This window comes from Euprymna scolopes, chromosome 42 (assembly GCF_053919585.1).
Source record: "Euprymna scolopes isolate OS-2025 chromosome 42, ASM5391958v1, whole genome shotgun sequence".
Taxonomy (NCBI): Eukaryota; Metazoa; Mollusca; class Cephalopoda; order Sepiida; family Sepiolidae; genus Euprymna; species Euprymna scolopes.
Window position 1 is genome coordinate 38034056 of NC_136523.1, and position 12227 is coordinate 38046282.

The 12227-nt window shown below is 33.8% G+C and overlaps 1 protein-coding gene across 4 annotated transcripts in view; it reads right to left on the reverse strand.

Annotated features, from left to right (window-relative positions):
* LOC145267024 (exocyst complex component 4-like) overlaps positions 1 to 12227 on the reverse strand; it is a 195533-nt gene that overhangs the window by 157573 nt on the left and 25733 nt on the right. For all 4 annotated transcript variants that reach the window (XM_080122954.1, XM_080122953.1, XM_080122952.1 and 1 more), the window contains exons 4-8: positions 11801 to 11863; positions 7398 to 7536; positions 4989 to 5077; positions 1549 to 1625; positions 550 to 712 (exon numbers count right to left, since the gene is read on the reverse strand). In XM_080122954.1, the coding sequence (XP_079979080.1) occupies positions 550 to 712; positions 1549 to 1625; positions 4989 to 5077; positions 7398 to 7536; positions 11801 to 11863 (531 nt within the window). The remainder of the gene's footprint in view (positions 1 to 549; positions 713 to 1548; positions 1626 to 4988; positions 5078 to 7397; positions 7537 to 11800; positions 11864 to 12227) is intronic.

A 12227-nucleotide genomic window follows, 5' to 3' on the forward strand; every position in this document is an offset into this window, starting at 1 on the left:
GTCCCATCGCTGCAATATTTGCATCCCTGTGACTGTTTTACAAGTACTTTAATGGAATGTGTTCTGATGAACTCGTAGCATGTGTCCCTTCAACATACATACACCCGACTAACCCAATTAGCAGCAAAATCCCACCCCTTAACTGTTGAGGTCTTTAAATGTTGGAAAGCCTTTTATTGAAATAGTTTTCTTCCTTCAGACTGCTAAACTTTGTAATTCCCTCCCTGTTTCCTGTTTCCCTGACTGTACTAAACTGCAGAAGTTTAAATGTAATGTGAACAGGCATCTCGCAACTCAACTCCTCACAGTCCCCCGTTGGACATGATCCCAAATAGCAACCTCTTACGTTCAGGTGGCCATTCATCTTGAGGTAGAAAAAAAAATAAAATTAAAAAAAAAAAATATTTTCAAAATTTGTGCCAACCAGAGGAAAACTGTCTTTGTGGTAATTTTGTGGTTGTTTTTTGTGACAATCCAAATAATTTGGACTTCTTGCTAGATGTAAGTAAACAAAAAAGAAAACAAAAAAAAAAACAAAGAAATACTTACTGCTCACTCCAGTTGACCTCTTGTAGGCTCTATCAGCTGGAGAGCCAGGCAGGGGGTCTTTCTTGGAGCCTCGTCCGGAGCCTGTCCGTTGAACATTTTTGGACACAGTGGAGCGGATATAGATCTGACGGTTCAGCTCTTGGATTAAAACTTCATGCATTTGCTGAAAAAAAAAAAAAAAAAAAAAAAAAAATTTGAAATTGAAAATTATATATATACTAGCAGGGAGACCCGACGTTGCCCAAGATTAAATAAAGATCAGCGAATGTTCCACACATCCAATACTTTTTTCAAAAATCAGTGAAATTTCCCATCTTCAATCAAATCAATTGTTTACCAACCATGATGCACCACAGTAACTTAATCTGCAATACATTGTAGTCTACATTGCACTGTAGAGAACCTACAGTTAATTTTATAAAATCATTTTATGTACAACGGCTTAAATTAAAGTTTAAAATGCAAAAGTTAAGTATCATGCTTCAATTGTGCTCAAAACAGAAACCTTCATTTCTAGTGTGCCCTGATCATATCAAAGAACCTACTATTGATTTTTATATGTCTGACCTTACTGCTTGTGCATTGATAATGGCTTGAATTTAAGTTTAAAATGAAAAAGTAAAGTATCATGATGCAATTGTGCTTTAAACAGAAACGTTCATTTCGAACGAACCAGTCATATCAAGGAACCCACAGTGGATTTTACATGTTGGACCTTTCGTGTTGTAATAAAATTTTGCAAATGCACTTGTGATGGTAAACTGTATAGAACTTAACTTTGGTTAAAATCGCCTGTTCTCCATTGGATTATTACAAAACCTATCCAAGAACACTGCCAGACACATAAAGCACCTTTATGTGAAATTTCATAAAAATCGGTCCAGCTGTTTTCAAGTCTATAGGGAATGAACTCAAACACAGAAAGTTCCTTTTATATAATAATAGAGAGGAGGGGGAGTATTGAATGTTTGAAAGTGTAATGAAGAGAACAAAGTTTACCTCTTTTCTAGCAATAAGATCGGCTTTCAGGTCACGCAGGGCATCAACGCCGGACAAACTGCCTTCTACTTTGGCCACTTGATGAACAAAAAAAGAAAAGAGTGAAAAGAAGAAAAAATTTATCCGCGTTTAACTTAAAAAATATCACATATTTGCGTTCACAGAAGGTGACGAAATGAGAAGGGATAAAAGAAAATATGGAAAAGACACACCTCAGAATGAAAAAAATTGAAAGGATATGAAAGAACAAAAACTAAAAACATGTTGCATATGTGCTTTACTGTTTCGTCCCTTTATCCACAGAGTCTATATTTGCTGTTTTCTTGTTTTCTCAATCTTTACTTTGATATAGTTGGTTCTAATTGCATTGCTTTGGCTTCAATTTTAAGTTTCAGGGTTCGTATAGATTTTCTTTTTAGTGTCCATTTACAAGGACTTTTCAAGCTTTTTTTTTCAAAGTTTTTCAAGGCCTTGACAAAATCCAGAAAAAATTCAAGTTTTCAAGAAAAAATTTGATAGTAATTGTCTGTATTTTTGAGATGAGGAGTTGTTACTACGGAGGGTATTCTTCAACCTGACCATTTCTTGGTGGTATGTAATGTTATCGCTACTTATTGTCTCTGCTCGATGTTGTAAGCAGCGTGCGATTCCATGTTTGATACTGTATGGATGATGGGAGTTGAAGTTAAGGTATTGTCCGGTGAAGGTAGGCTTGCGATATACGGATGTCTTAAACCCATGCTCTGTGCGTGATATGAGTATATCAAGGAAGGCCAGTTGGTTATCTTTTTCTTTCTCCATTGTGAACTGTATCGATGGTCTTATTGAGTTCACATGGTCTAGGAGAGCCTCCTAACAAATGGTTCCCCAGTTCGATATAAAACACCTGATGAAGGCCGGAGGGCAAAACAGCTGAAATGTTGTGACGATTACAACCAAGATGAGGAAGTCAGTCCGACAATCTCAATCAAAAAAATTTGATATATAAACAATGATAAAATAAACCAAAAAATCTTAATAACCAACAGGAAAAGTTGTTTTCATTTACATACGAAACAATATGCCTATCGACAATCATAAATCATATTTATATTTCCTGACCCACTTATATTTGGCCGACCAAGTACGATTAAATGTTATTTTCCCCATTGTAGATAGATCTACGCTGTGTTCGTTTTACTTTTAAATTTTGAATTTCTGGATATAAGAGTTACGTCCCCTTATCACAAAACTACCTGATGTTATATGGTTGTTGGTGGTTTTTGTTTTACGGCATATCAACCCTTTTCAGGTTATTTAATGCCGAATCCAGTGATTTGGAAAAACAATATTTTAATAGAATATATTTGGGTTTTTTTCAAGTTGGTTTCTATTTAACACATAATTGGGACCCTAACAGTTACTAACACACTTTTTTTTTTTTTTTTACACAGTGGTAACCACTTATCAAGGCCCGGAAGCCACTCAGGGATAAGTATTATTGCAAGTACAGTACGTTAGTGTGGAGATTTGATGAAGTGTTTACTTAAGGGGGCGGTTCATCAGGAATTTGTTTACGTTGGACTTGAAGACATCCAAGTTGTAGTCAGGTGGGAAGCAGGCAGACGGAACAGAGTCCCACAGGCGTGCAGTTCTAAGAAAGAAGCTTTGTTCATGGAATCCACGTTTTGATTTAGGCAAAGATAAAGAGTGGGGAAAATTTTTGACAGTGGATTCAGCTAGACGGGTGTTTTTCGTAAAAGACTGGCGAGGGGGGACTAGAGATTGGAGTTCAGACGAGCACCTGCCATGGAAATAACAATAAAACAAGGATAGGCTCGCAACGTCTCTTCTATGGGAGAGAGATTGCAGGGAAGAGAAAAGGGCATCCCCCACTAAGCCACGGTCTATTTTGTACTCTGTCAAGGCAGGATAGGCTGTTTTTAGCAGCTCCTGCTCAGATATGGCAGCAGTACTCCATCCTTGGATATACTTGGCTTTTATATAGATAGAGAATTGCATCAGTAGTGAGATATCTTCTGGAGCGGTAGAAGGATCCCACCATCTTTCCAGCGACCTTGGCAACAGACTTGATGTACGTGTTCTATTTCAGGTCAGGAGTAAAGGATAGACCCAGAAGCTTGTCAAAACATGGGGCTTCTCCTAGACGAGAGCCATCTATTTCAAGTGGACCTGGGAGCAATAGTAATTAAAGGATGGCTCCACACTCACCAAAGCCCGCACGCTGGGGCCTCACCATCGGATATAGTTTAAGGTCATATCCAGGACCGATGTTATATGGAAAACATCACATATTATAGTTTCATGATAAAGGAACATAACTCTTGTATCCACAATAATATGATGTCATTTCAAAACAATGTATTTCGATTTTATTTTCAATATTCAAAAATATTTTAATTGTCACTCTTTATCTGTGCCTAAATCAAAATGTGGATCCCATGAACAAAGCTTCTTTCTTAGAACTGCACGCCTGTGGAACTGTTCCGTATGCCTGCTTCCCACCTGACTACAGCTTGGATGTCTTCAAGTCCAACATTAACAAACAAATTCCTAATGAACCGCTCCCTTAAGTAAACACTTCATCAAATCTCCACACTAACGTAATGTACTTGCAATAACCCTTATCCCTGAGTGGCTTCCGGGCCTTGATAAGGGGTGACCACCGTGTAAAAAAAAAAAAAAAAAAAATACTTAATAATTTAATAATATTTATTTCTTTTTTATTTTTAATATTTCGGCACGCAATTTACTAGACATAAATAAATACGATTTTCAAGACATCTATATATCTATAAAAGTGAAATTGTCTATCTGTCTGTAGTGTGTGTGTGTGTGTGTGTGTACATTTCCCTACCAAACTACTCTGTTAATTTTCAGTCTACAGACTGGAGATTTGACATAAGGGGTGTTGAGATTTGGGAAAATCTTTTTAATCAGTTTTCGGACAGAAATTTGGCTGTCAAGTGATCAAAGATCAATGATTTGATCCTTGAAAACTCTACCAAACTCCTCCGCCAATATTAGCTGTATTTATCAATAAAATGACAAATTTTTCTTCTCAAACAATGCTGTTTATCTGACAACTGGTTGCATAGCTGGAAGCAAGGAGAAATGGGGAGGTGGCAGCAACAGGCCGATTTGTAGTGTGCATCTCTTCATGATTTAACCCGACTAGTTTTTTTCCAAAACTATTTTTATTAATCAATTTTTTCCCGTTGTTTGTGTGGATGTTTTCCTCTTGCATCAAAAGTCAGTCACCGTTTGTTCTACTCATTCTCTTGCCCAGGAGTTTTGTCATTCTTGTCCATTTCAACGTCATTTAACAAACAGAAAGAGAATATAAAAAAGAAATAAAAAAAAAAAAAGAAATAGACAGAGCTTAAATTAAATAGTGAGAATAATAATATAAAATTAAAAAAAAAGAAGAAGGGCTTTACCTGCTGTAACAATCAGGTCTGTCGCATGAAGATAATGTTTTTTCGCCATGAATCCTTCCAGTTTTTCTGGTACTTCTTTAATTTGTTCTCTGGACAAAAAAAGTTTAAAAAAAAAAAAAAAAAAAAACATTTAAAATGTCAGTGTTTGTTCAGAATTCACCCTATATTTAAAAAAAAAGATTTCTTTTTAAATCTGTATGACGTACGCACCCATGATGAAATGACAATATCGTATTCCAAAAATCAAGTAAATTGATCAAGTAGTTTTATTTTTAAACGAGAAAACCAAATTTTCTGAGTAATCAAAGAGCAGCTGTCTTGTCCGCCATTTTGAAAACAATCTAACAATAAAATAAGGGAGATAACTCAACATAATTCCAATTTACTAGATTTATGTTGTAATGCCAAAGAATTCCTATTAATTGCTTAAAAATGGTTTCCTTTTTAAAAACAAACCCTTCTAATTATGAAAAATTTACTTTCACCTTGACTAATGTTTGTGGAAAATTTTTTTAAAAGATCCAATGTGTAGTAGTTGAGAAAAGTGCGAACAGACAAACAAGAGTGAATCACTAGGTCCAAGCTCTCCTTTGTTGGGGGACCAATAAATGTACTTAATTTACATGATTTTTGGAATACGATATTTTGGTTTCCTTATGGGTACGTACATCATCCAAATTTTTTTTTATTTTTAATATGGGGGAATTTTGGGCAAGAACCAAAAATTTCAAACTAATAAATAAAGGAAATTTGTGCCGCCAAAATTGTATTATGTATGTGGGTGCCTATATTCCTCTGTATATGTATATTCTTGTGAATGTGGTATCTATATAATTGTGGCTATAATCTCCTATCTTTGTGTGTACACATGTCTGTATACCGTTGTGTGTGTGTGTGTGTGTGTGATATATAAGGAGGTCGTTAGAAATGTACCTTTTTCTCCATCCCTTGGTTGGTGCTCCCTCATGTGCAGCGTCTATTTATTTTAAGTGAAATACCTCCCTCTTTTACCATGGTAACACAGAGGAGGGGAACACTGCGTTTTGGATTCTTCATTTCAGTAAAGTAACTTGCCAGAAGATGTCAACTTGAAATTACCTTTTTTTTTTTTGAATATATTTATTTTTTTGTTTTATATATTTTATTTATTTTTTATGTTTTATTTATTTTTGTGTTTTATATATTTTTGTGTTATATATTTTTGTGTTTCATTTATTTTTTTTTATTTATTTTTGTTTTATATATTTTTGTGTTTTATTTATTTTTGTGTTTTATTTATTTTTGTGTTTTATTTATTTTTGTTTTATATATTTTTTATTTTATTTATTGTTTGTTTTATATATTTTTGTGTTTTATTTATTTTTTGTTTTATATATTTTTGTTTTATTTATTTTTTGTGTTTTATTTATTTTTTGTTTTATTTATTTTTGTGTTTTATTTATTTTTGTGTTTTATTTATTTTTGTGTTTTATTTATTTTTTGTGTTTTATTTATTTTTTGTATTATTTATTTTTTTGTTTTATTTATTTTTGTGTTTTATTTATTTTTGTGTTTTATTTATTTTTTGTGTTTTATTTATTTTTTGTTTTATTTATTTTTGTGTTTTATTTATTTTTGTGTTTTATTTATTTTTTGTTTTATTTATTTTTTGTTTTATTTATTTTTTGTATTATTTATTTTTTTGTTTTATTTATTTTTTGTGTTTTATTTATTTTTTGTTTTATTTATTTTTTGTGTTTTATTTATTTTTTGTTTTATTTATTTTTGTGTTTTATTTATTTTTGTGTTTTATTTATTTTTTGTATTATTTATTTTTTTGTTTTATTTATTTTTGTGTTTTATTTATTTTTTGTATTATTTATTTTTTGTTTTATTTATTTTTGTGTTTTATTTATTTTTGTGTTTTATTTATTTTTTGTATTATTTATTTTTTTGTTTTATTTATTTTTTGTTTTATTTATTTTTTGTGTTTTATTTATTTTTTGTTTTATTTATTTTTTGTATTATTTATTTTTTTGTTTTATTTATTTTTGTGTTTTATTTATTTTTTGTTTTATTTATTTTTGTGTTTTATTTATTTTTGTGTTTTATTTATTTTTGTGTTTTATTTATTTTTTGTATTATTTATTTTTTTGTTTTATTTATTTTTGTGTTTTATTTATTTTTGTGTTTTATTTATTTTTGTTGTTTCCGTTTTAAACGACTCTTTTCTATTTTTCACAATTACATATTTACACGTCAATTAATTGTGCAAAATTTTTTTTTGCCGTAAAGCAGGGGATAGAGGATCATCAAGAGAAAAAAATTAATTTCTAAACTTCATAAACCATCCTAAGCATATATTTTTTTTTCATTCAGACAAGGAGGGGAGGGGGATGGGGCAAGAAAATTCTTGCAAGAGTCACTTACATCTGATCCATCATCGAGACAATCGTCTTGTGCTCAACCCCTTCGATCCAGAGACGACGTAATTCATCTCTTTTGCAATGTAAAAGCGTTTTGCAAGAACTCAAGTCTTCTTTGATCTTACGGATTTTATCACGAGATTCTGAAAAAAAAATAGATAAATAAATAAAAATAAATAAATGGAACCGATCCAGAACCTGACGGAAGGTCATGTCAGCATTTTCTGACAGTTAACGATAAACTATCGGAAAAGCAGTCAGAAAAGGCCGATGCAATTAGCCAATCAGCAGACAATGTTTTCGTTAATAGGAAAAAAATGAACTTTTCTGATACTTTTGTTGAAATAAAAAATGTTTTCTATCATAGTTGTTTCCATGAAATAAGTTTGTTTTCATCATAAATAAACTTTAGCACTCTCCATATAAAAAAACTTGATTTTCACCCATGTTTTGGTCTTTTAAAAAGAAAAAAATTTCTTTGAAACATTTTTTGTAAAAAAAAATTTTAATATACATTTCTTCCAAAAAAAAAAAAAAATAAAAATAAAAAATAAAAAAAAAAATTTTTTTAAATAATTCTTTCATATAATTAAACTTATTTCTCAGGTTAACGTTTTGTTTTTCGTGTTTTGAATTTATCCTTCCTCTGGCAGTGTTCCCGTCGATTTTTTTTCCAGCTGCATGTTGGAAGGTACCGACATAACCTTGGATCAAATTCATGTTAAACTTTCAACAATCATAATAGACTGGATAGGATACAATCGCAATGGATCCAGAGAATTTATTTACAATGAAAAGAATTTCAACATTGAAGTACCAATCAATCACGAGTGTGTGTGATACGCTGCATCATCTAAAAGGTAGGAACCTGATGTAATCCGTCGATCTGTCTGGTCGCATCAGTCTCGAGTAACTGTCCGATCTGCTTTTGCCTTCAATCTTTTTTTTTTTTTTTTTTTTTTCTTTTTTATTCAATTTTCACCCCAAACAAGGCACAGTGCCATTTGAAGCAGGGTGCTACTATCAGGGGCTTCATTTGCAGGGGCATTATGAAGGGAGATGAGTAGAAAGATGCTTGTTCACATTACACTTGAACTTCTGCATATCAGTACAGTTGGGAAAGCAGAATCCCGGAAGGGAGTTCCAAAGACCTGCCGTTCTGGGGAAGAAACTATTGGAGTAAAAGGCTTTCTTGCATCTAGGGATCTCTACTGTAAAGGGATGAGACTTAGTAGCTTGTCAGGTTTGTCGGGGGTGGTTACGTCGAGGAGGTACAAGTGTTTGTAGTTCGTCAGAGCATTCACCATTAAAGTATTTGTAGAACAGGAAGAGGGATGCAACATCTCGTCGATGGGACAGAGGCTGAAGCCTAGATGACAGTTCAGGACCTATCAGGTTTGCGACTCTCTTTTGAACCCTGTCCAGGAGCGAGAGACAAGCAGCAGATGCACCAGCCCAAATGTGACAACAGTACTCCATACATGGGCGAACGGTGGCCTTATAGAGGTACAGGATACTTTCAGGCATAAGTAGTTTTCTAGCACGGTAGAGGGAGCCAACCTTCCTTGCAGCAGCCTTGGCAATGCTCTCAATGTATCTATTCTAGTTCATATTCCCTATAAACGTTAGGCCGAGGAGTTTAAACGAAGTACTTTCAGGCAATGTGTTCTTGGCCATTGCTATTGGTGGTAGAGAAGGTTTCTTGTAGTTATTGAAGGAAACAAGCTTAGTCTTAGCAGCATTGAATGTGACTATCCATTTTTGTCCCCATTCCACTACAGATTGGAGGTCATCCTCTAGTGTTTCTGCCATTTCCTTGGATATGTGTTCATTTGTTTTCCCCTCATATCTTATGTTATATCCCTTGGGAACCTCCAAGCGATCAACTGCCCTTGGCTATGTCCAACTCTCAACTGCCGTAAGTGTCCAACTCCTCTAACGGTTACCAACCAGACCAGCATTAACTGGACTGTCGTTAAATGTACGTACTGTCGTAAAACACTCACAACCAGACACTGTCACCAGTCGCTCGTCTCAACATCATAAAACTAAATATATTGCTATCCGTTGTTTGATCCCATCATTTAACCGATAATCAAGTTTCTTTTGTCTATCTTTTTTTTTAACTCTATCTCAAATGTGATGGCAATACGCCATGCATGGGTGAATAAGTGTGAGTAACTTTCTAGCATAGTAGAGAGATTACCTCAATGTATTTGTTCCAATTCATGTTACTTGTGAATGTTAAGCCTAGGAGCTTGAGGGAAGTACTTCCAGGTAGTGTATCATTAGCAATGGCAATCAATAGTTGAGGTTTCTATTAGTGTTGGAACGATTAATCGGAATCAGAACATTTAGGGGTATCAGAATCGTATCGGAAAAATTAGTAATTACTTTCTGATACCAATATATGATTCTTTTAATTCTGTTGAAAGCAAAATCTTCCACCGCTGGTAGTAATGATAAAATAAATATTGATTGATTTTTAACTAATAGTAAAACTAAAAAATCAATATATCATCGCTTACAAGTATATTTTTTACGCCCGAGAAAATTTCTACACATTCAATATGTGCTTTTACTATACTTGTGAAAAAAAAACTACTTCGTAGTTAAATATTTATAGTTTACAAAGAATCGGAATCAGGAATTTAGTAAAGAATCGGTAATTGTATCGGAATCGGGGAAAATATTGGAATCGTCTTCCTGTCTCAAACGCACCTACATTAACACCCTTTTTGTTTTTTTGTTTGTTTTGTTTTTTTTAACTCTTTGCTTTTTTTTTAAGTCATGTTCTGTGAAGCCTAAAACAAAAGCGACAGTCCCCCTCCTCTTTCTTACACCCTTTTCCCACTCCCACTTCCCTACTCAACCAAACCAATCTCTACAAATAAATATGCGAAGATATAAAGAGCTCGAAACATAACAGACTTCCAAAATAACTGGATTTAGCACTGAATGACCCGGAAGGAGTTGATATACCACAAAACAAACAATTCCCCCTTAACGCACCATCTCTTCAGTCTCTATCCGCTCGATGTCCAGTTGGTCAATCTCACTCATTTCTAAGTAGAAGGCCAATGCATCCCCCGCCAGATACAATGGCAACAGGCTTACCGCATCATCTATCTTTCACCTTTTTTTTTTTTTTTTTTTTACTGTGGTCACCACTTATCAAGGCCCGGAAGCCACTCAGGGATAAGGGTTATTGCAAGTACATTACGTTAGTGTGGAGATTTGATGAAGTGTTTACTTAAGGGGGCGGTTCATTAAGAATTTGTTAACGTTGGACTTGAAGACATCCAGGTTGTAGTCAGGTGGGAAGCAGGCAGACGGAACAGAGTTCCACAGGCGTGCAGTTCTAAGAAAGAAGCTTTGTTCATGGAATCCACGTTTTGATTAAACTTTCAGATAAAGAGTGGGGGAAATTTTTCACAGTGGATTCAGCTAGACGGGTGTTTTTCGTGAAAGATTGGCGAGGGGGGACCGGAGATTGGAGTACAGACGAGCACCTGCCATGGAAATAATAATAAAACAAGGATAGGCTCGCAACGTCTCTTCTGTGGGAGAGAGGTTGCAGGGTAGAAAAAAGGGCATCCCCCACTAAGCCACGAAGTCTATTTTGTACTCTGTTAAGGCAGGATAGGCTGTTTTTAGCAGCTCCTGCCCAGATATGGCAGCAGTATTCCATCCTTGGACGTACTTGGCTTTTATATATCAACTATGTCTCCATTGACAGTAAATGTCGTCTGCTTAGTCATATTTTGAATTGTGGAAATTAATGTTTTAACTTGCTGAATACTGTTTTGTGCACAAAAAAAAAATGTGTCATTCTTTTCTCCGACTGACACACAAATTAACTGTACGAAAACAAACATCCTCGTTCTTTTTTCCCCAGCGACAAAATTACTGAGCAAAAAAAATTGTCTTTTCTTCTTCACTAATCACTTTCCGTCCCAAAACAACCGTCTTTATATGCAGTCACTTCTAACTGCGACAGTGCCATAATTTGCATATCTTTCTTTTCTTTGTACTGGACGGATTCCGGATTAAAATCCTATTTTGTCAACTTTGAAGAATATATCCGCATATATAGATTTTTACGGTAACCCTAAAATTAAAAAAAAAAAAATACAGCAACTCTGTAGCTAAATATTTAGATTTTAAAAGAATCAGAGTCAGTTACTGTATCGGAATCAGGAATTCAAAACAGAATCGGTTATTGTATTGGAATCGAGAAAAGTTTGGAATCATCCTATTACTAGTAATTAGTTAAGCAGATATCCACAGTTGAATTTCTTCACGGAAGCTGAGGGTGTCTAACTTTGTCAGACTTTTAGGCCAATTACCCATGCCCCTAACAAATTTCATTTTAAAGGAAAAGAAAATAAAGCATTAATTACTTACCGTTCACATTCTTGTTTATCGTGCTGAATGTCTGCAGAATTTTCATCAAATCTTGGTAATGTTCTGAAAACAAAAGAGCCCATTTTGATTTTAAGGAAATATGAACAAACAAAAATAAAGCCTTGATTAATTCACATAGGCTGACGGGAAGGTTCTTGCGGAATTTTTAATTTTGATTTCAAATGATGCATTTTCAATTAAATTTTTGTTATAATACCTTTACTTTGTATGTCATTTTAAAGAGCACTTTTCACTCTATCCAAACATTTACATTGCAATTGTTATAAAACAATTTTTTTTTTTAGAATGTTAAATACAAAATGGAAAAAAAGTAAATTCGCACAACTTTCCTATTCCAATTCAAGCTAGGCCGAAAAGTTACTGAAACAGCTTGCGATATCAACAAAGCATTTGGCCCAGGAACCAC